This window comes from Echinops telfairi, unplaced genomic scaffold (assembly GCF_000313985.2).
Source record: "Echinops telfairi isolate 266 unplaced genomic scaffold, ASM31398v2 ScPeMD7_70;HRSCAF=299, whole genome shotgun sequence".
Lineage (NCBI taxonomy): Eukaryota > Metazoa > Chordata > Mammalia > Afrosoricida > Tenrecidae > Echinops > Echinops telfairi.
Window position 1 is genome coordinate 65,507,327 of NW_022103968.1, and position 24,400 is coordinate 65,531,726.

The window sequence follows — 24,400 nt, forward strand, 5'->3', positions numbered from 1 at the left end:
CTTGTTTCCCTTCCAGCTTTTAAGAGAGTATTCTTATCTAATACACAAAGAAATTATAACATGGAAAGCAATAGACTGCTCTAGAGCAGCAGTCTACAGGAGAGGCTCTCAGAGGGCCTCCAGAGTAAACCTACTGCTGGTTCCAAATGCAAATCACAAACAAATAAAAGGGTCTGGAAGCGTATCAAATCTCCCTGAATGTGAAACAAATTGTAGCTATTCTAAGAAGGTAGCATCACTGTTAGAAATGCATGAGTTTCTAGTTGGGTACTCCTGGGACATAGATTCTTGTTTATTGAAAGAAATCCCTAACTGAATTCCAGAGCCCAGCCTAATCTGCAGCAACCTATGCAACATGGCACATGAACCAAGCAACTTCTAACAAGGCAGATTGCCTCTTTGGTAATCGTTGAGTTTTACCTTCACCGAACTCGTTTATGACCTTCCCCCATTTAAGAGGAAATCTTCATTTGTAATCACCTTTCTTTTCTGGAATCTCCTTGAGGAACAAGTTGGATGTTTTTCGGCTAGGAAATGGATCCTGGGATTGTTCTTGTGACTCAGAGTGCTGTTTGGAGGATTCTTCCAGAAATTCATCTGCAATAGATGGAGGTGCTGATCCTAAACATTAAATTTTAATAATAAGATAAAACAAACTTTGGTTACTAAAGGGTTGTTACAGAAAGTGCAATTAATTTTATAAACATAGGAAATATATTCTCTTAATGTTCCATGAGGGGCCAATGCTTTGGCAGACATGCTTATATTTCATCGTAATTTAAAGAGTTCAAGACCAAGCTTCTGTCGTGAAGGTTCCCAAGAGCAGTACTGCTGCTAGCCCAAGTCAAGATCACATGCAATAGATACCTATTAGAAAAGTGACTTGCTAAACCCAGAATCTCAAGATTGTAGAGGAGAAGATTAAAATATTGTTACATAACACTAGAGTTCCTAAAGGTCAAGGATTATATTCATCTTAGCTCAGTGTTCAGAAAAAAATGAAAAACCATCTAAATAGCTACATTTGAGGATGATAATAAATCAGGTATTGTGCAAAAAGACAATGTATAATCTAATGTATTTCTCAAAACATTGAGATATTATTATGATGTTGTTAAAAAAGTGAATCACAGAGAAGTTAATTTGCCCAAGCTCTTAAACATGTTGCTCAAATAAACCAGTGTTTGATGAATACAATAAAAGCAATGACAGGCAGGAAATAGATAAGTGCTATCTAACTCCAAATCAATAGGAGCCACGTTTTTAAAGTGAAATACTAGTTTGGAATTTTGGGCACAGCATTTACATAATTAACTATTGGTGACTGTCACTGAAAAGTGAGTAGTCACCTTTGTCTACATTCAGGCATTGATGACAAGTACGGTTCTGGCCACATACTGTAAGGACATAAGTCAACCACTGAAACATACATATCGTGACTATGTCAGCTAACATGGCTATGCAATGAACATTTAGACCTTAACACATGACTTTTATTCTGTGGACAGAAAAGGAAAAATACAGCAATTCATTTTATCCATTACATTTTATAAAACCAGACAATGAATTGATAAGTGATGCTTTGTTATAAAGACAGCAATTTAAATTAAAATATATTCGCATCCTATTCTTTTATCCTGTATATGGGTTTATTGGGCAAGACCTACTACTAGACTGCAGAAATCAATAATGATCATCATGCTTCAATTGCTTGAATCAGTAAAAATGTATATTGGAATTCATTTTTTTCTTATAAGCCTGTTTATGAGTTCCTATAAAAACTGCTCTCCCCCGCTCCTGCCCTTGAAGCACGGCTAGTCTTCTGCACAGGCCTAGTGACAGCACTTTGGCACACGTGTCATCAAGCACACACACAGCTCTCAGCGCCTCCACCAGCAATCCCGCTGCCAATAGGCAAGCAGCTCACCTAGCTCTCCTGTCCCTCATAGTGAGCACAGCCCCTGGCATAATTCCTTCCTAGGTTCAAGCTGGTAAACAGATCTGATGACTCCGCGTCAGAATCCTTCCCGCCCTCATCTTCCTCTTCATCATCTTCTGCTTCATACTTATGCGCATCCTCATCCTGGTAGCGGGGATCGCCATACGTGTTAGATGCGAGATTCTTCCAGTAGGCGTCATAGCCAGAAGCTTCGTACCCATCCTCACCTCCAGTCTGCCCGCCAAAAGGTTGAGATGCGAAGGTCTCTTGTCTCCTGAGTTTTGTGTCCACACCTGGGACAGGGAGGCTGCTTTCCTTTCTCTTGTTTAAACACCTTGCTCCGTGTATGTTCGTCACCGAAACATGCCTTATCACAAAGACAGGAATGCTGGCCAAGCCGAATGCAAGAAACACATTTAAATGTGTCTGCCTCTAGAACCTGGCAGCTTGCTTGATGTTCAAATTGATCATCTTCAAAGAGGAAGTTACGGCAAAAAAGAACAACGGAATATTCCGCCACCATGGTCCCACACGCCTCGCTCACACTGCACGCACTCGGCATCCGTCAGGGGACAGGCGCAGGCAGGAGTGCTGAGACACTTGCTTCCATGGCAAACCCAAGCTTCACAAGTCACGGACCGCGCCCGCCCTCGCGAGGCCAGCGCTGTAGACACCAGCACGCTTTATGACAGTCGGAAGACCTCATCGTACACTTGGTTTTCCCACACTGTGCACACTTTGGTAACTTCTGTACAGAATTACAAAAGTAGCAAAATGCTCTATTCTTCTGTCGCCTCTGACACTTGTCACATTCCTTGAAAAGGTTAGTCCTGAAATTGCTGCCTGCCCAAACCCAGTCTATCAAAGGTCCTCTTTCTTCTGAGGGCAATACTCCGTCGTGGGAAGCACGCAGCTCCCAGCGACTATGATCACTGAAGCATCACAGGGATGTTCAGCTAGATCAATGGTGCTTCGGGAGGCTCTTAGTAGTTGTTTTTCACGTCCCCGACAGTTCTCAGACTTCTTCCTCGCACCACTCTTTTTCTTAGGCATTTTCCGGTCTTCCCTGGGGGAAGGCTGGACTCGCTGCGGTGCTGAGGGGCAGGGAACCGTGCGGGACCAGGTGGCGGCCGCAGGAGACCCATGCAGGGACCCAGTCCTCTGGGGAACCCAGGGACGGACGCTCACAGAGCCCATGGCGGCCCTGGAGCGGGATCGGATTTCCTCCTACGTCATAGGCGAGCCAGTCTCCATTTAGGAGGAGATTTGACTCTATAGGTAAAAATTTGGGAAGCAGGGACATTCAAGGCTGGGTACATGTCACTAGTATAGGATAATATTTTTAAAGAGTTTAAGAATCACAAAATTGATTGTAGTCATGATTTTAAATCGACTGTGATAATGACTGTACTGTACAACTCTTCTAGATCGAACTGTTGAATTGTATGATATGCGGATGAAGTGCCAATAAAACTGTTAAAAATGACATAAAATTAAAGGAAAGGTAGGCTGGGATCAGACTGTATTTCAAATTGAATGTTGGAATTTTCCTCCTATAAACAAGAAGAGAAAGATAGGTATGCTGAGAAAATGTTGAGCAGAAGAATGAGACAATGAAAGCAATATTTTAGTAGAATTAACCTAGCAGTGCTGTGTATCAAGGAAAGAAGAAGCCATGGATGAGGCCAAGGAGTCTTTGAGAAGGCTATGATAGCAGTTTGGCTATTTGGAGAATAGTGGAAGTCTACAGGGAAGACACTGGGAGCATGCTGGTTTGGGAATCCACCTCATAGAAGAGGGAGGGAAAAGTCAGTAAAAAAAAGCAGCAGGGCAGGATGAGTCTGAGATCATGGGTTTGGGTGCCTAAATTAATGATGCAGAGTCAATTTGGGAGATGAGGAGTTGAACTGACTAATGGAAAATTACAGCCAGGAGGGACATTAGAGTTAAAGACAGAAAAATTGAGAGCTGTCAGCAGTGAAAATGGAAACTGAAGCTAAGTGAGTTCTTAGAAAGTAAAACTGGACTATAGGCAAGTAATTGCTTCTAGTGACTACGGCTAGCAGAGGAGCCAACAACGGAAATCACAGAGGTTGGAGTTGCAGGAACAATCTCATCTGGATTTCAGAAGGGACATAACAGGTACAAACTACAGTTACAGATTGTAACTGTTGAATAGAATAAAAATAGCAGTTAATAGAATAAAATCTTAGTAGAATAAAAATAGCAGGTATAGAGTAAACTGCTAACCTTAACAGAATTTTTAAAATTGACAATGACACAATAGACAAGGGGTTAATCTATAAAAACTGCAACACCTCAGTAAGAGAAAGAGCAGCAACACAACTAGGAAGTGGGCGAAGGACAGAGAGTTCAGCAAAGATGAGTGTCAATGGCCAGCAAACATATTAAGAAAAGTTCATGATCACTAGTTCTCTGGGAGATGCAAATCAAAACAACAATGAGATACCACCTTCTGCTGACATTAATGCCAGGTTAAAAAGCCAAAACAGAAAATAAGAAGTGTGGAGAGGCAGCCGAGATACCGAAACCCTCATATACTGCTGGTGAGATTGTACACATGTGCAACCACTGGGAAAGCAATACCATATGACCTAGCAATCCCTCTGCTGGGTATATACACCCTCAAGAAGGGTCATCCCACAAACAGGCATATGCACACCCATGTTTGGTACAGTTTTGTTCACAACAGCAAGAAACTGGAAACAACTTAAATGCCTGTGAATAGAAGAATGAAGAAAGAAACTGGTAGATGCCCACATTGGAGTATGCATTGCTTTAAAAAAATGATAAAACCAGGAATCACCTCATGGCATTTGAATGGATCTGGAGAACATTATGCTGAATGAAATTAACCAACCACAGAGGAACAAAGATTACATGAGATTATATATAAAGAGAAATAACAAAATCAAGACTTCCACGTAGAAAGGAACCGACTTTGGAGCTTGCTAAGAGGGCGGAAGCCAAGGAGTACAGGCAGACAAAGCATGGGTTAAACTGTTGCTGGGTGTCAGTGCACAAGAGAGAGCAGAGAAACCGGGGAGGAGGGGGTGAAGGCACACTTCTGAAGGGGTTGATTTAGTTTAAACTGTTGAACACAAAGTTGGTGATTTAAAATGTAAACCCCCACTTAGTTTAAGATAAAACATTGTTATTAAAAAGTTTACCTAGTACTCACCACCACAAAATACAAAATACTTCTCATACCTCACAAAGCACCTTCTGATATTGACAGTTAATGCCTCCACTCCTAACCTCTGCCAAACACTGATCTGCTTTCTTTCGATACAGATTAGTTTTGCCTTTTCTAGAATTTCATTAAAATGGAATCATAGAACATGCACTCTTTTTCTTCTGGTTTATTTATTAGCATAATACTTTGAGATTCATTCATGTTGCTGGATATACTAGTACTCCATTTTTCATGCAGACTGGGGTGAATATATGAAAATATGTTATACCTACACTTACTGATGGACACTTGGGTTGTTTCTACTTTTTGCCCTGTAAATAAAGTTGCCAAGAACATTTGTGTACAAATATTTGTGGAAAATATGCTTTCATTCCTGTTGGATACATAATTAGCAGTGAAATGAAATAAAAACTGTCCAATTGTTTTTAAAAAGTGATAAATCATTTTGCATTTCCCCCAGCAATATGTGAGCACTCCAGTAACTCCATATCCTTGACATAACTTATTATCAATCCTCTTTAATTTTAGCTATTCTAGGGGTAGATTCCACCATCTATCAGTTTGCCATCCTGTGGTGGTTTGTGTGTCACCATGGTGCTGGAGGCTATGCCACTGATATTGCAAATGCCAGCAGGGTCATATAAAGTGGATGGGGTTCAGTGGGGCTTCTGAAAGCAGCCAATGAATGCCCCAGAATTTCATCCAGGATAGTGCTGGAAGATGAACCCCCTAGCCTGAAAGGCACTCAAAATAGACAATCTCAATGGACTTGAGCATATCAACAATCGTGACAATGGCACAGTGGTAGATGACATTAATTTTCTGACCTGAGACAACCTTACTTGTGTAGGATATATTATCTTCTATATATGTTACTGGAATCTATGGACCAATATCTTGTTAAGAATTTTTGTGTGTCAGTTCATGAAAGTTATTGCACTCTTATTAGATGACTTGGTCTGGTTTGGGCCCATAGGTAGCACAGTACACATGTAGAAGCAGGGCAGCTAACTCAGGTAAGCACACTAGTCTGACCACCAGGAAGAAAGAGGAAGGGGCCTTGGTTGTGCCTCCAAAAGAGGTCACCACGGGGAGGCAGGGGTAAAATGAGGACCTAATACCGGGGGTTTAAGTGGAGAGAAAATGTTTTGAGAATGATGAGGGCAATGAATGTACAAATGCGCTTTACACAATTGATGCATGTATGGATTGTGATAAGAGTTGTATGAGCCCCTAATAAAACGATTAAAAAAAAAAAGGGACACCAAGCTGCGACCTGATTGACAGGCTAAACTCCATCCATATGTTCCTACAGGTGCCATGTTGGCACAAAAAAACTAACCATCACACCCCTCTTCCTCTAATTGCTGAGTGTGTGGTAGGGTTGTTATTAGTTCTTAGATGTGTGGGACTTTGCCAGTGAAGTCTTTGTGGTCTGGAGTTTTCTTTGTAAGAAGGTATTTGATTTCACATTTAACTGCCTCAGTAGATTCTTTCTGAGTATGCATGGCCAAATCTGCTGCACAAGAGTATCTCTAAAGTGTTAAAAAGCAAAGATGTTGGGGACAAATGGGGAACCGATAACAATAATCAACACATACCGCCCCCCCAACCCAGGGGGACGAACGACAGAAACATGGGTGAAAGGAAACAGCAGCAGGTGTAAGATATGAAAATAATCATTTCTAATTTATCAGGGGTCCATGAAATTTGGAGGATGGGAGATGGAGGGAAAAATGAGGAGCTGATACTAAGGGCTGAAGCAGAAAGAAAATGCTTTGAAAATTATGATGGCAACATATGTACAAATGTGTTTGATACAACTGCTGTATGGATTGTTATAAGAGCTGTAAGAGCCCCAGTAAAATAATTTATTTTATAAAAAAGCAAAGATGTCATTTTGAGGACTAAGATATGCCTGAACCAATTATATTGTCATATAATTCACATACCATATAATTCAATAGTTCAATCACATAAAGAAGAGTTGCACAATCACCACGACAATCAATTTTAGAACATTTTCTCCTTTCTTACAGTTATTGTTGTTAGCTCTCCATTTTCCCCCAACATCTCCTCCCATGTCCCTAGGTAATTTTTAATCCAGTTACTGTCTCTGTAGGTGTACCTGTCTTGAATATTATAAATAGAAAAACATACAAAACAAAAACAAACCAGCAATGACAAAATAAAACAGAAACACCTCAATCCAAAAGAAAGCAGAAAATATTAAAAATGGAACAAATTTTTAAAGGGTCAAAAGGACACAAATTGATAAGAAGTTAAATTTAAACCTAACGACATTTACCACAAATGACTTTACATTGCTGTCTGATAGCAAGGCTATTCACATCCCTTACCTATGGTCAGAGGGCGGTCACTGAAGGTTTGATCCACATGGGGACTCTTCAAATGTATATTTGGCTTATACTGTTATCCATAGCCTTCTGGGAACTGGGTGTTCAGAATTTAAGCTATGATACCATTCTCTCCTCCTGATTTGGATTTTATTATTTATAATTATAAGATCACACAGCAAGTCAATACTGTGGAAACTCTGTGTAGACTTAGCTGATGCCTTAGATGGCTGCTTGTTTGAAGACAAGCATTTAAGACCCCACACACTATTCATTCTGATAGCTGGCACCATCTGATTTCTCTTCTTTTTCTCTTTTTTTCAAACAGGTTTATTGGCACTTCATCCATATAGCATACAATTCAATAGTTCAACCTTATCAAAAAGAGTTGTACAATCTTTACCACAATCAAATTTCAGTACATTTTATTTCCCCCCCCCATTCATTGCTATTCATGTATATTTTTTCAATTTTGGCAAATATATATATAACTAAACATTTACCAATTCAACAATTCTACATGTATAATTCAGTACCACTGATTATACTCTTCGTATTGTGCAACCATTACTGTTATCCCTCTCCAACTTGTTCCACCACCGTTAAAATGAACTCAATACCCTCTAAGCAAAAACTCTTCCTCTTTCAACCATGGTAGCCATAAGTCAAGTTTGGGGTTTTTTTAGTGTTTTTTTAATATAATATTCACATATCATACACTTTAATAGTTAAACAGTTTCTAAAAAGAAGTGTGTATACATCATCTTACCTGATTTCTTCACCGCACTTTGCTATAGCACCCCTATCTTCAGTGATTTCTCCATCAAGGCAAGTATGAGTAGGGTCATAAGAACTAATTGTTCTTAGATTAGGATTACAACTAAGTGTGAGCCTAAAATCCATTACTATATCTATGGCTTATATATGTCCCTGGCTTATTTTAGAAACATCATTATCATTTTAATGGAGAACATTATAAGTCATCCCCTTGGGGTATAAGGTAGTTTCATAGCGTAAGATAGCATCATGAGTTTAGTCAGTGGGACAGAATTTAAAGTACTGTTTGGAAAAGGGATCTATACCAGTATAGGCCAGGTTTTTAGATGGCAATACATGAATTGTTGACTTGAACCTGCTGAAAGCTTACCAGCTGGACACTATTTACATAAACAGTGAAGGTTGAGGATAGGAAACAATTTTCAACAGCAATCATTCACAAAGGCAGAACCATGCCATACGTCAGGGAAAAAAAGCAAAGAGAGCATGAAAATAGAAAATACATGGTAGTCCCGGACCACCATACAGTGGGTACCCTTCAAAGGAAGAGATCTGAACTAAGGCCAAGAATCACCAATTCCAAACCATGGAATTTTCAGTTGCCTCAGATGCATATGAAAGTGGGATAACAAATAAGAAAGATCCAATAAGAATTGATATCGTTGGATTATGGCACTAGTGAAGAGTATTGAATACATCTTACGACTGTAAAAATGAACGAATCTGTTTTGAGAGAAGTACAACCAGAATGTTGCGTAGAAGCAAAGATGGCCAAGCTTTGCCTCACAAACCCTGGACATGTCATTGGAGGGCCTTGTCTCTGGAGCAGGACATGATACTTGGTACAGTAGGAGAAGAGGGCAGTGAAAAGAGGAAGGGCCTCCAGGAGACGGACTGACCGGGGCTGCAACAATGGGCTCCAACACAATAATAATGGCGCGGACGGTGCAGGACCCGGTGGGCGTTCCTCTGTTGCAGGGTCAGTATGAGTTGGAACGGACGTGATGGAACGTAACAACTAGTATGCGTCAGATCCTATTCATAAAGCCAGCAGCTTCCCCAATTGTCATCCATCTCCTTGACCTGACCTGGTGGGGCATCCACTTTAAGTGCTGTTCCAGAAGAACCGCTGGTGTTTCCCGCGGGGTCTAAACTGGACTCCTTCTGCCCGTCCTCGGGGTTCTCTAGGACAGCGCTTCTCTGCTTCATTCCTCGAGTCTGAAGCTGCTTGAAGGCTTCGTGAAATGCCATTTCCATTCGAATGTCATTGTTTTGAATTTCATAGTACAAACCTGAAGAAAGATGCTGTAGTAAATGTGACTTATTCTCTACCATCACATATAGGAGAATTACAACATTTCACTGGGGTTTTTCCCCTCAAATTTTACCCAAGTTCAAGAACGACATGAATCATTAGAGAACAGAAAGAGAAAAAGAATGTATTCAGATCACAGGAAAACACCATACCCAGTAAAGTCCACGCCACAACACTGGTTGGTTCCAAGCAAGTAGCATCCTCAAAGAAAATTTCTGCCTGCTCGTAGTTCTCCATCAGGACAGCCAGCACACCGCAGAGTAGCAAGCTGCGGGGAGACCATCGAGGTCAACAACATGGTTCCATGTCAGGCACAGAACAGAGACAACTTCTTGTTGAAACATCTGTTTCTACTCATTCTCCATCTCCTTTTCCCCCCTACCTGTGGATATGATTCTGGTTGAGGGAAAGGGCTTTCCGAAAACACTCCTGTGCTTTGCTATTGTCTTCAATTAGGAGGCAGAAGGCACCATAGTCCAACCAGTGCTCTAAGTTCTGGGGCTCACGGACCAACCTCTAGACACAGGAAGCATCAGGATGGCTAAGATTATTATACCATATATTAAATATTGTATATTACATCGCTACATTATTTTATATTATATATATTTATAATATAGTACAGTAAGCATTTAATAAATACTATAAACTTTATGAAGGCAGAGAATCTATGACTTCGTTTTCGCTTACCATTGAATCCCAAATGTATGTCTAGTACAGTCAGTATTCTGGCATATGGTAGATGCCAAAAAAATATTTGGTCATTTAAAAATTGAGTATGTACCGGGAGGGTGGAGGGAAGGTGGGGTAGAAAGAGGGAACCGATTACAAGGATCTACATACAACCTCCTCACTGGAGGATGGACAACAGTAAAGTGGGTGAAGGAAGATGTCGGGCAGTGTAAGATATGAAAAAAATTTTTTTAATAAATTATCAAGGCTTCATGAAGGAGGTGGGAGCGGGGAGGGAAAAAATGAAAAATGGGGAGCTGATTCCAAGAGCCCAAGTGGAAGTCAAATGTTTGAGAAGGCAACGAATGTACAAGTGTGCTTCACACAATTGCCGTATGTATGGATTGTGATAAGAGTGGTGTGAGCCCCCAATAAAATGATTTAAAAATATAAATAAAAATTGAGTATCAAGTTATTTCTTCTTTATGTTAGTTTTCTGACCACCCAAAGCTCATCTAATATTTTAAGAGTCTATAGATTAATTTCATATAAATGGATATAAAATGTATATCATAATCTTAAGATGGCAAATATACGGTTATCTACAAATCAGGTGTTTCAAAGTTCCTCCTAATCAATGAAAAAATTTCCCAGATTTTGCTCACATTTGTTATACATGGAATTAAGCAATTTATCAAAATGAAATTTTATTGTGTTAAGAGATACACACACATCAATCAGTGATAATTTTAAGTATATTATATTCACCATTTTGTTCAATCCATCACAAATGTTTTTCTTCAACCTAATCAGAAATTCAGTACTCTTAAGCAATAACTACCCATTTTTCCTCCACCCAATCTGAAAACCACTAATAAAGTTTGTCTGTATGATTTGCCTATTTTAGATATTTTACATGTGGGATCATATAATATTTTCCTTTTCAGTTTGATTAATTTCATGGATCCTACTGTTTCATCTATGTCATAGCATCTATCAGAATTTCATTGTTATGGCTAATCTTCTATTGTACAGTGTTATGGACTGAAGTGTGTCCCCCAAAATGTGTCAACTTGGCTAGGCCATGACTCTCCGTATTACATGACTATCCTCCATTTTGTGATCGGATGCAATTTGTGATCTGATATAATTACTCTGTGTTGTGAATCCTAATGAGTTAATGTTAATCTATGATGTTAACTTGGGTTTTTTTTGTCTTTTGGTTATTGTGAATAATGCTGCAACGAATGAGGTTTTATAAAAAGACTCTAATTATTTATTTATATAGAGTAACACTGTGAACTCACTGTATTTTAAGTATTCCTCTGTTAAATTAAACTCTGGAACATATTTTCCTCTAAAAAAATATGCTCAGCCTCATTAATCATGAAGGAAATACAAATCAAACCCACAATAAGAAACCAGTTCATGCATACTAGAATAATTTTAGAGTATTTTTGAAAAGAGAAAACCAATTTTGGAGGGGATAGAGAACACACTTCCCACATTGTGGTAGGACTGTCCAATGGTGCTGTCACTTTGGAATAGAGTTAACAGAAACTAAAAATACCAAGCCTATTACCACTGAGTTGATTTTGGTCCAAAGTGACCCTATCCAGGGCTCTGAGACTTTCCATCTTTACTGAAGCAGACAGTCTCATCCTTCTCCCAAAGAGCAGTTGGTGGGTGTAATAGGTTTTTTGTGTGTTAACATGGCACCTGTAGGAGGATATGGGTGGAGTTTAGCCTGTCAATCAGGTCATAGCTTGATGACCTCCTTTGGAGGTGCCACCAAGATATATGGCTCTCTGGAGGCAGGTTTCTCTGTCTCTCAGCCTTTACCTTCCTGTTGATGAGCCACTCCAAGCCTCGCATGGGCCCAGTGATGCAGCAACCAGCATTCAACCCACACAACTCTGTCCCCACCGCCTTGTGGTCTTCCTGCACTCTGCATCATGGCATGTGGCTGCATGAGTCTGGAGAGAGACTTATGGACTAGAATCAGATTATGGATTTGAGTTGGACTGGGCTGCGATGTTTTCTTCATATACAACTACTTCTTGATATAAAGCTTTTTCTTACACATATATGAGTGTCAGTGGATTTGTTTCTCTAGTCAACTTGGCCTAAGAGTGAGTTTCAACCACCAATCTTGAGTTTAGCATCTCATGTTTAACCCACTGCACCACCAAGACTCCTTTTAGAATTATCAAATAACTAAACAATTCCATTCCTAATCACTTACCCAAGAGAAATGAAATCGTACATCTACACCAAAATGTGTAAACTTTATATATATCAATTTTCATAGCATTATCATTCATAATACTAAAAAAGTAGAGACAAACCAAGTATCCATCATCAGATGAACAGATAAACAAAATGCGGCATACCCATACAATATAATGCTAAAAGCTCACTGCCATCGAGTGGATGCTGCCTCATAGCGACCCTATATGACAGGGTAGAACTGCCCTGTGAGTTTCCAAGACTATTTATGAGGCTAGTGGTTTTGAACTGCTGACCTTTCAGATCGCAACCCAACTCTAACCACTACAAAACTAGGGCTCCTTTAAAAGCTAATATTATTTAGTCATAAAAAGGAATGAAGCACTGCTTTCCGGCTTTCAGCTCCAAAGCAGCGTTGGTGTGACCCACTCAGGTGTTTAACAGCTGGGACCATCTGACACTAGCCGGCTCTGCTAGTGCAGCCCCAAAGAAATCAGAGTCAGTACTTAAAGTAAGGTGCATCAGTGGGGAAGTTAGTGTCACGTTGTACTGGCCCCAAGATCAGCGCCCAGGGTTAGTCTCTAAAAAAGGTTGGTGATGACGTTGCTAAAGCAACCACTGACCAAAAGGTTACCATGAAACGGACCAATCACAACTGGCAGGCCTGGATTGAGATGGTACATTCTGCCCCTGTTTTGATCATCAAAGCCCTCGAGTACATGCCCAGGGGCAGAAAGAAGCAGAAACACATTAAGCACAGTGAGAGCCTTATGTTTGATGACACTGTTGGCATTGCCCTCAGATGTAACACAGCTCTCTAGCCAGAGGACTCTCTGGAATTATGACTTCCCCAGTCTGTGGGCTGCAATGTTTATAGTCGCCATCCTTACGACCTCTTCGGTGACATCATCGATGGCGCTGAGGAATGCTCAACACCAAAAGGAAAATATTCAATAAAGGCTCTTTGATGGCCAGTGGTGGCATGCCAAAATATAGATGAACCTCTAAAACATTAAATTAAGACACCAGATACAAAAGGAAAGGCCAAATTTATGAACCCATTTATAGGAAATGTCTAGAGGAGGCAAATCTATGGATACAGAGGGTAGATTAGTGGTTGTCTAGGGCAAAGCAAGGGAGGGGAAATGGGGAGTGACTATTAACATGTACAGAATTTTTTTGGGGGGGAAACTGATGAAATGCTCTGAAATTCTATTGTGGTAATGCCTGCACAACTCGGTAAACATACTAAACCCTTTGTATGTTAAATATGGCACATGAATTGTATCAATGAAGCTGCTAAAAAATTACGAATGGAGACAAAGTACTCAGATGGTCCTTCCTGGGGGTTTAGTTAGCCCATGAAGCATGTATGTGATAGGCAGGACTAACAGAAATAGAGAACCCAATTGTCATTCATAATACATTATGTGTTAGTGCAGGGGTTTTTTAATTAAAAAATTTAAATAAACTTTTTTCTTTTGGTGTATAGTTCTATGAACATACCTATACTATTAACATATATTTTTGCTGCCACCACTACAATCAATATGTTGAACAATTCCATCAGCTGAAAAAATATTCCCTTGTACTTGCCCTTTATAGTTATCTCCTCCCCCTACCAATAATCCCTGACAACCACTAGCCTGTTCACCATTAGTTTGTGGGGGTGGGGTATGTGTGTTATACAATGGAATCTTAATGTATGTATATTAAACATTTTGACATTAGCTTCCTTCATTCAGCAAAAATAAGACTTCAAGTATTTTTTCATTTAAGGTATAAAGATGATCTCAGGTTAATAATTTCAGGGGTCCATTTAACATTCATGACTCCGGGAAAGGCGAAGTCCATGAAAATGTTGGACTTTGTTCTGCTTTTTCCCTCTTTTGATAAGAACTCTTCTATGGAATCTTCTCTCCAAGTGCTCAGTAATGGTAGCCAGCCACCATCCAGTTTTTCTGATCTCATAAGGAAGCAGTTGTTCATGGACGCGATTAGCCACACATTGCGTACCCTTCTCCTATTCCCGACTCTCCGTTAGTTGTTCCAGATGAATAGACATTGCTGCTCCTTGAACGGCAGCTTGTAAGCTTTAAGATCATGGCACTAGAGTAGAAGTACTAATCATGTTTTCAGGCCAATTACTTGTTCACATTTTTACCTGGGTTGTGTGTTTTCTTATTGAATTTTGAGAGACCATCTAGTTATAAATCCTTTGGAATATACATATATATAGATATGACAGGCACATATTTTCCAAGCTTGTAGCTATTCTTTTCTTGCTCCTGACAGTATCTTTACATGAACAGAAGTCTTTAATTTTTATGAAGACCCATTCATTAAATTTTCCTAATGATGTTGGTGTCATACCTAAGAATTCCCCACCTACCCTCAAGTCAAAAAGATTTTTTTCCTGTTTTCTTCTAAAAACTTTCATAGTTTGATATTTCAGATCTATGATTTTGATATGAGGTTTAGGTTAACTTTTTTAATAGAGATGACAATTATTCTAACACCATTCATCAAGAAGATTACCTTTTCTTCTTTGAATTTCTTTCACGTGTTTATCAAATATCAAATGGCCATATTTGTGTGGGCCTATTACTGGAATACACTATTTCACCAATTCAAACTGTGAAAAAACTACTACTTGTTATACACATTGTTGTACAAATAAGGATCGTAACAATCACTGGAAAGATGTTTAATTACCTCTTCATAATACACTGCTGCCATTTCAAAATTCTCGTTGACTTCTGCTTCAAATGCAAAGAGTCGGAGCTGTGCGCTGGTTGTGTGAATGGTTGGGCTGGCACCCTGGCTATCGTCCGGCATGACCTTGTCAACATTGATGATGTTAGACAGATAGAAGCAATTACAAATAAAAAGTCCTTATAAAAATACACTGAATATGAGATTACAGTCAAGGGGTCTTAAAATTATGTTTATGTTCCTTATGGACTTGCCAATACATTAAGAGAATACAAGTTAACCAAGAGTGAAATACTAAGGTTGAGAGAGGTTGTCAAGCTGTCTGAGCCCATGAAAAACAATAAAAATTACTTAGGGATGAACTTACTCTCCTCAACCTGCAGGACAGTTGGATTTGTCAGGCAGGTCGCTACTTTCATTGTCTCCGGGTAGATAACAAAAATATCATTTGCTCTGCGCCATAGCATTAAAAAGGGTGGCAAGCACTGTCTAGGTTCTTCAAACATCAAGAGAACACGAGAGTAAGACTAATATTACGGAAGCCAGATCTACCTCTAAGTGGGATACAGACTAATAGACTTACAAAGGAGACATTTCATACCTAGAAAGGTAAAAGAAAAATCAGGAATGGGGGTGGGGGGGGCACAAAACTACCCTGTACAGAAAAAAAAACTACCCTGTACAAAAAAAAAACTACCCTGTACAACCAGGTGGGAAAGTATGTCTGATGGCCTTAGTAATCTCCTGGGTCAGACGTTATGGTCAAAGTCCTTCAATCAGAAGTAAACATAGTTTCGATTACTTTAACAAATACAATTACTAAGGAATGTGGGAAAACCAAATTTGAAATGGGCCAAAGAGAGCTTCTGATCACTGATGAATGCCTGTTTTTTAGACTCAATGATCTTGATTTCTAAATCCCTTCAACACCATATTTCTATGCCCCAAACAGAAATCCTGTATCTCCAATCCCACTACCAGAACTCACATTCCAAGTGTTCACCATTTTGTCCTTTGCGCCTGTCGAATTGGCTCCAATTCATCACAACCTTACATACAATAGAACGAAACGATGACCAGCCTGGTGCTACCTTCTTAACTGTTGACCCCCAAAGCCGCTGGCTTCACTGAAACTTGTCTGGACCCTCTCACATGCCTCACCCAGTGCCGCCCTCAAGTCCCAGGCACTCCTACCCTCTTTACTAGAGAACCCCCAATTAAAACAATTTTATAATCCGACTCTTCATGAGCTGTTAACTGGCCCCGACAAACACGGTACATACACAGGGCGAGCTGAGCTTCTACAGACTCTTCTGGCGCTCAATCTGAGGTGAAGGCCTATTTAATTGCCTTTGTTCAGCCACAGACGTGTATTCTATTTTTCTGTGCCTCTAACGTTTCTTTCTCATCAAGCCTTTCCTTCAACCCTTCACTTTCAACAATGATTTTACTTCACAGAGGAAACAGAAATCATTGGTTAAGATGTCCTTCAAATGTTTAACCCTACTGAAGTTATTTATTTCTATATCTATTGTATCTCTTTCCTTTTGGTCTCAAGTGGAAGTGGCTCAATGAAATGACCATGGAAAGATTTAATAAGAGCCTCCTGATGCCCAATCCAACTGAAACTTCTAATTTAGCTTTCCTTAAACTCCTGTCAGTATTTGACAAAGTTGACCAATTTTTCTTATTAAAATTCTCTTAACTTTACTATGACACCAGTCTTCTGCTTCTTTCTCCTCTTAAACAATCTATCTTCTTCATCAATGCTTTTTCCAATCTATCCACTAAGGGCTGGCGTGTCATACACAGGGTTCCACTGTAAGCTCTCTTCTCTCTTTCCACATGTCTTTCTTGGGCAGCAGCATCTATTAGCATAATTTTAACCATGTATATATGTGCTCATGGTTCCCAAATCTCATCTCCAGGTCAGACCTCCCTTGAGATCATTCCCTTGAGCAAGACCCCACTGGAGTCAATGTTCAAAATTGAATTCAGCATCATTTTCCTCCCTGGAAATCTACCCATGCTGTATTCCTTATCTTAGTTAATGATAATATCAGTCATCAAGCTATAAACTGAAGAATCTTTGACTTTTCTTCTTCCTTACTCTGCAATAACGGTAAACATCACCCCCTTTCAGCTCATCCTCCATAATGCTATCCGAAATTTCTAATTTTGGATAACAGTATCATACTCTACCCAGTTTAAAATAATTAAACGTATTGCTCCCTCTCACTTACAAGGAACAAGTCAGAATCTATTTGTAGGACATACGAGGCCCACAGTGTTACACGCTCTCAGCTCTCCCAGCAGTAATTGATCCCTGCTCCACCTCCTGCTTCTCTGCACCAACCTCAACATGTGAACGATGTTCAGTTTCTGTATATGCCATATTTTCCCAAGCACCTGACATGAGGGATGTTGTCTGCCATTTAAATGCTCTGATGCACCCATCTATAAAACGCCTTTCAACATTCAAGGGTTCAGCCCGGTACGGCTCCTCTGTGAATGTTTCCCGGAAAGGTTGCTGGGTAGAGTGTGGTCACTTTTTCCTTTAGGCATTCTCTAACCTGTAGACACACCTGAATCACAGCACATACTTCACTGCACTGTAGTGCTTTGTATTTTGTGCCTGTATCCTCTACTAAACAGGGACTCCTGAGGAGCATAAAAAGGAAAGAAAAGAAATAAAAAAAACACTACCAAAGAGTCATTTCTGACAGTAACACTCTATAGGGTTTCTGAGTCTATAAATCTTTACTATAAATCATCTTTCTCGAGCTGTGCCACCAGAAAGCAGCAGTCATTGCCACTGTACATGCAGAACTCTCAACTGCTGGTCAATGTCACAGACACTTTGACTGACCTCTTCCAGGAAGGCCAAATAAGGTAAAAAAAAAAAAAAAGAAGCGAAGATGGTAAAACGGGAAAAAAGCACATTAAATATCATTCTCAGTTAAGTATCAGATCTGATTCACAAGAGAAAGAGATCGTTTTTGTTTCATAATTTACATATCCTATGAAGGTTGTGAAGCATCTTTCCCTTGGAAGGTGAACAAGTATGCCCCCTTATTCTTCCCTGAATGCGTCTTACACCGCAGATGGTATTTTAGTCACCCTTGTGTTGTTGGTGCTGACTCAACAACAGACTTCTCAATAAGTGTTGTGGAATGAAAAACAAAAGAAGCAAGGACTAGCCCAGAGGCGGCCCTGATGCTTTATGGGTAAAAGGAAAGGTTCTCAGTTCTTGGGGTCGTACCTGGTTTAGGGCCACATGCATCTGGTCCACCAAGAACACATACAGCTCACTGATAAATGCCTGCAGTTCCTCTTGGCTTTCAAATGCTGCTGTCTTTAAGTACTTCTCTCTCACAATCTTTACCACAGCATGCTGCAGAAACACAGAGCACCCACAGTCAAGCACAGAGTAACTTGGACATGATCTAAGACTCTCTGGGAATTCAGAAGGTGACTAATTTCCCCCCTCTTTGTGGTTGTTAGCCTACTGGCTCTCAGGTTTTCTCCCTATCAGCATGCTCTTTCTGACACCTATTTCCTCGATTTCACCATGGTTACTGATAGGGACAAGGTGGGACCTGTGCTGTGAGGAAAACCTTAGCGTTAAGTCCATGCATTTTCTCTCAGGATGGCCACACACTTCATGGGACAAAGCCTGGTCTGAGAGCTCAGAGAACAGAGTTCCAGCTCTAGACCCTGCTACTCTAGAACCTCATAAATTAATCTCCACTTTAGTACCTTGGTTTCCTCATTTGTTGAATGGATACATAGTTTTTGGTGACTGAGAAACCGAAAAAGTGGAAAAGCTTAAAATGCTGTCCAAATATAGACATCGTTTGTCAGATAGCTTCTTTAATCACCCCCCCCATGCAAACATGGTTGCCAGATTTTGGACTAAGCATTTTCCATGCTCTATATCATTTAATTCTCATGATGACTCCATGCAATATGATGATTCCTACTTGATATGCATGAAAATTGCGGCTCAGAAAGGTAAAGTCACTTGCCCAGGGTCACCCAGCTAGTAAAGATAAGACCAGAAAACCAACTGAGATCTGTTTATCTCATTTACTGGGAGTAGCACCTCCACAAGCACCTGGATTGCTTTTTGTATTTTAGAGTCCCACGTGCTGCCTTTGTACCTGTGTAGTACAGCACAAGTGAAGGTACACAACAGATAGGCCAGTGGTTCTCAACCTTCCTAATGGCGAGACCCTTTAATACAGTTCCTCATGTTGTGGTGACCCCCAACCATAAAATTATTTTCGTTACTTCATAACTGTAATTTTGCTACTGTTATGAATTGTCATGTAAATATCTGATATACAGGATGCATTTTCATTGTTACAAATTGATCATAATTAAAGCATAGAGATTAATCACAAAAAAGATGTAATTGTATATTGTGAAATAGTTACTTCTAATTACAAATAAATGAAATTTTTTCTTAAAGCATGGTGTACCATGGATAACAGTCTTAATATAACAACAGTAAACTACATTGCTACATTTTGTGACAGTATGCATAAAAAGTCTGTTAGTGTGAAGGTTGAGATAGCTTCTTTCTCACCAGATCAGAAATTTTCAGGGCTGTCTTTGCAAGAGCACAACAAAGATCATCTTCCACAAGTCTACTGCTGTATTTAGACTTGATAACCAACAAGCTGGAAAACCCTGTTGCACAAAGATATGTTGTTGGAAATGGAAGAAGGTGCAGCACAGGCTCAGACAGAACAGGCTATGACTGCAAACCCTTGATCCAGAATTTTGTAACTGGCATTGAAATCAGTTCTCGTTGCATCGCTGTTAATAAGTTCAATGAACTCCTCTTGTGCTGTCTCAGGAACATCTTCAACTTTGACTGTGAAGGGGCTTCTGGCAAGTGCTAATGGGGTGTCAGCTGGATTTGGAAAACATGATGGAATTTCATCTGCAAGCATGTGCAAGTGCTCTTTCACAGAAATTATCACTGTGATCCTTTTATCTGGTTCAATGTCATGTTCCTCAAAGAAAGCAGATAAGGTAGGCAATATGTAAATTTTATTTTATTTTTTCTTTTGTGTGTATAAGAAAGAGCTTTATATAAGAGTAATTATACATTAAGAAAACATACGAGCCCAGTCCAGTTCAAGTCTGTAAGTCCAATATTAGGCCATATGTCTGATACCAATCTGTAAATTCCTCTTCAGACTCACACAACACATGCAATGATGGAGAATGCAGGAAGATCACAGGCCAGTGGGTGGGAAGTCTTGTGGATCCAGTGGTGGTTGAATCATCTCAGCACTGCTGTGGGTCTTAATGTAGCTCCTCTAGCTCCAGGGTTCTGGCTCCATCAGCATAGCTCCATGTGGCTTGTCATCAGGTACACAAAGCAGAGTGTGGGTCTGACCTCTAGTGAGCTATTTGTCTCCATAGTGCCTCCAAATGAAGTCCTCAAGCTGCAACCTGATTGACAGGCTCAACTCCACCCATTTGCCACTTGACAGGAGATTATGTAACTGCAACAATCTCACTGCCATCCAGTAAATCTTTTTTTTCTCTCTTATTTTTATTGGGGGCTCTTACATCTCTTATCACAATCCATACATTCATCAATCCATACATGCAAGTGTGTCAAGCACATTTGCACATAGACTGTCATCATCATTTTGAAAGCATTCTCTTCCCACTTGAGCCCAATATCAGCTCCCCCCATTTCTTGCCCCTCCCTCCCCCACCCGCCCTCCCTCACAAACACTTGATAAGTTATAGATTATTATTTTCATATCTTACATCATCCTCCATTGCCCTTCACCCCCTTTTCCGTTATACATCCCCCTGGGAGGGGATTATAGGTTTATCCTTGTGATAGATTCCTCCTTTCCCACTCCCCCCTCCTAATCTTCCTGGTATCACAACTCTCATTGTTGGCCCTGAGGGGTTTATCTATCCTGGATTCCCTGTGTTGTGGACTCTTATCTGTAGCAGTGTGCATGCTCTGGTCTAATCCAATTTGTAAGGTAGAATTGAGGTAGTGATAGTGGGGGGAAGGAAGCAGCAAAGAACTAGAGGAAAGTTGTTGCTTCATCAGTGCTATACTGCACCCTGACTGGCTCATCTCTTCCCTGTGACACCTCTGAGAGGAAATGTCCAGTTGTCTACAGATGGGCATTGAGTCTCCACTCCATGCCACCCCCACCCCCACCCACATTGGGTATGATTGTGTTCTGGGTCTTAGATGCCTGATACTTGATCCCATCGACACCTCATGATCACACAGACTGGTGTGGTTCTTCCATGTGGGCTTTGTTGTTTCTCAGCTAGATGGCCGTTTGTTTATCTTCAAGCCTTTAAGATCCCAGATGCTATATCTTTTGATAGCCAGGCACTATCAGCTTTCTTCACCACATTTATTTATGCAGCCATGTTGTCTTCAGCAATCGTGTTGGGAAGGTGAGCATCACAGAATGCCAGATTGTTAGAATAAAGTGTTCTTGTGTTGAGGGAGTACTTGAGTTGAGGTTGAATGTCCATTTGCAACCTTAATTCTTAACATATAGATATAAGTACATAGTTCTATTTCCCTCTCGTTATGTACATACTTACATATGTACATGCCTGTATTTAGACCTCTGTAAATGTCCTTTGCCTCCTGGTTCTTTCCTCTATTTCCTTTTACTTTCCTCTTGTTCCATCATCATGTGTGGCCTTCATTCGGGTTTAGTAATTCCTTGCTGCTACATTACCCTTAAGTCCTACTAGGCATCCTATGCCCTTCTTTCCATTGATTTTCTTTTTTTTTCTTTCCATTGATTTTCATTCACTTGTTGTTCCCTTGTTCCTGGGCTGGTTTCACCCCCCTCCCCTTTCCTTTCTCCCACCTCCCCTTCTCCCGTACCCCACCCACCTGGAAACATTGGTCCCGTTCTTTTCATCTCCGAATTATCTATCCCACTTATCTTATCTAGACAGACATGCAGATACATTACTAAGTGCAAAAAACAGGAAAAGCCAAATAAAACAACAAAGGAAGTAAAAACCAACAAAACGATAACAACCAAAACAAAAACAAAATAACAATAACAGAAAGAAAGCCACAGACAAAAATGGAAAAGCCTATATAATTCAAGATCTGTTTCTTTGCGAGTCTTTTCCAGTCAAATGAGATGGGGTGCCACACTCTGTCTCCAAAGTCTATTTTTGGTGTTCGCTGGGGATTTCATCCCTTTGCTCCCCTTGCTGCTCTGCTGCAAGTGTTCCGCCCAGCGTGTTCACCCTTAGTGTTTCCATGCAGCGTGATGGGTCAGATTGCACTATTTCTGAGCTGTGTCTCCAGTGTTGCCCCCACAGCACTAAGGTTTAATGAGGGATGTTGTATCTCATAGTGGGGCTGGCCCTATAGTCCTCTCTGTGTGTTGTTTGCTCTGAGCAGGAATATCGTCCTCGGGGCTTGTTGGGCCAGGATGTCCTCTCCTCCCTCTCCATCCCGCTTCATTTCTCCTGTGTGCTCTAATCTGACACGTCCCTCTCCCCAAACTGTAGACCCAATGCTGTCCTCTGAAGTGCATTCTTCTGCGGGGGTGGTGTCCAAATATTTGGGTTTGGGTCTGGCCCCATAAATTTTTTTTTACCCCCTCCCCCATAAATTTTATCTTCATCCAATTTTTTTTGTCAAAGTTGAAGTTTCAATTGGAAAGATTGGTTCTTTTCAGACTAATCAAGGCATGTTGCCTTTGGTCATTGCAGTGATGAATTTAACTTTGCCATTCAAGATGGCAAAGATGTCAACCAAGTAAGCTATTCTCTGCAGTTCACTTTTATCGCTGAAAAGTGCTTCAAACTGCGATGTTGCTTTCTGATTAAAAAACGTTTTGAGTTCATCACGAAGCTCAAAAACACGTTTTAAAACTTTTCCTCTCGACAATCATCTCACTTCAGTGTGAAATAGCAGAGCATTATTTGGCGCATCCAACTCGTTGTACAGTTGCGAAAACAGTCGACTATTTAAATTGCTCGCCTTTACAAAATTGACAGAACTGATGACGCTTTTCATCACTTCTTGTAACTCTTGTAGCAGCATCTTTGTTGCTAATATTTGCCGATGAATCATACAGTGAGTTCCAATGACTTTTCGTGACTCATTCAGTACCAAACATTGAAATCCAGATCGACATCCTAGCATAGCTGGAGCACCATCTGTGCAAACATCACAAACCTTTTCCCAAGAGATCTTATGCTCTTTCAGAAATGAACCGTGTCAAATACATCATGTGCAGTAGTTGTCGTTTCAAGAGGTTTGCAAAAACAAAAAGCAACTCATCTTTAAAGTTGCCATCATTAATATACCTCACATAAACCAGTAACTGTGAACAGTTTGCAACATAAGTTCATCAGCTGGATGCTAAATATTGGAAGTGGAGCAGGTTTAATTTCCTGGATTATCTGATCAAGAATATCAGCAGACATGTCATCTATTCTTCTGCGGACAGTGTCATTAGGTAAGGAAATTGCACTCAATTTCGTAACAAATTTGTCCCCATCATAACTCGAACAATGTCTTTGACTGCTGGCAACAGTAAATTCTCAGCAATGGTGTGAGGTTCATACCTCTGGTGATTCTGAGTGCCACCAAATATGAAGCTTCCACAGCTGCTACATTTTGTTGTGGTACTTGCTACCACTGTCAAGTGTGGCTTTCTTGAGACCATCAGCTTTGCTTCTAAAATAGTTGGTATCCTTGCCAGCAAAGCTTGGGTGCTTGCTATCAAAATGGAGTTTTGAAAAATTCTCACTATATTTCCTTTTCTTAATGTTATTCTCAACATGATCCATTGTCATGGGATGGTTTGCTAATGAAAATAATATATAACAGTACCTTAATAATACAAAAGAGGATACATGTTCAGTCATTATAGTTCATTAAAGTTTCCTATGATTTACCATTCTCGGTTGTTGTTGTTTTTTTGTTTTTTTTCATGACTTTTACTTTTTAATAATCAGAAGGTTGAAAGAAGACAGACTTAAAAATACAATAAACAATACTTTTGAAGTTATACATACATCAATATGAGCACCAGCAATGAAATTATAATTTCACCCCTCCCCAACAGCATTTTTCCCATTCTAAAAGGATTGCTTTTTAGAATTTGGCATATATTCTTGCAGATTTTTTTTTT

General features: G+C 40.1%; 1 protein-coding gene and 1 pseudogene across 1 annotated transcript in view; both read right to left on the reverse strand.

The window, feature by feature from the left end:
• Positions 1-24,400, reverse strand: part of CFAP70 (cilia and flagella associated protein 70) — a 113,406-nt gene that overhangs the window by 18,705 nt on the left and 70,301 nt on the right. Inside the window, exons 17-22 of the mRNA XM_004701413.2 lie at positions 18,484-18,615; positions 15,222-15,347; positions 9,988-10,121; positions 9,758-9,873; positions 9,379-9,582; positions 481-621 (exon numbers count right to left, since the gene is read on the reverse strand). Of these exons, the coding sequence (XP_004701470.1) occupies positions 481-621; positions 9,379-9,582; positions 9,758-9,873; positions 9,988-10,121; positions 15,222-15,347; positions 18,484-18,615 (853 nt within the window). The remainder of the gene's footprint in view (positions 1-480; positions 622-9,378; positions 9,583-9,757; positions 9,874-9,987; positions 10,122-15,221; positions 15,348-18,483; positions 18,616-24,400) is intronic.
• LOC101640975 lies at positions 1,796-2,992 on the reverse strand (annotated as a pseudogene).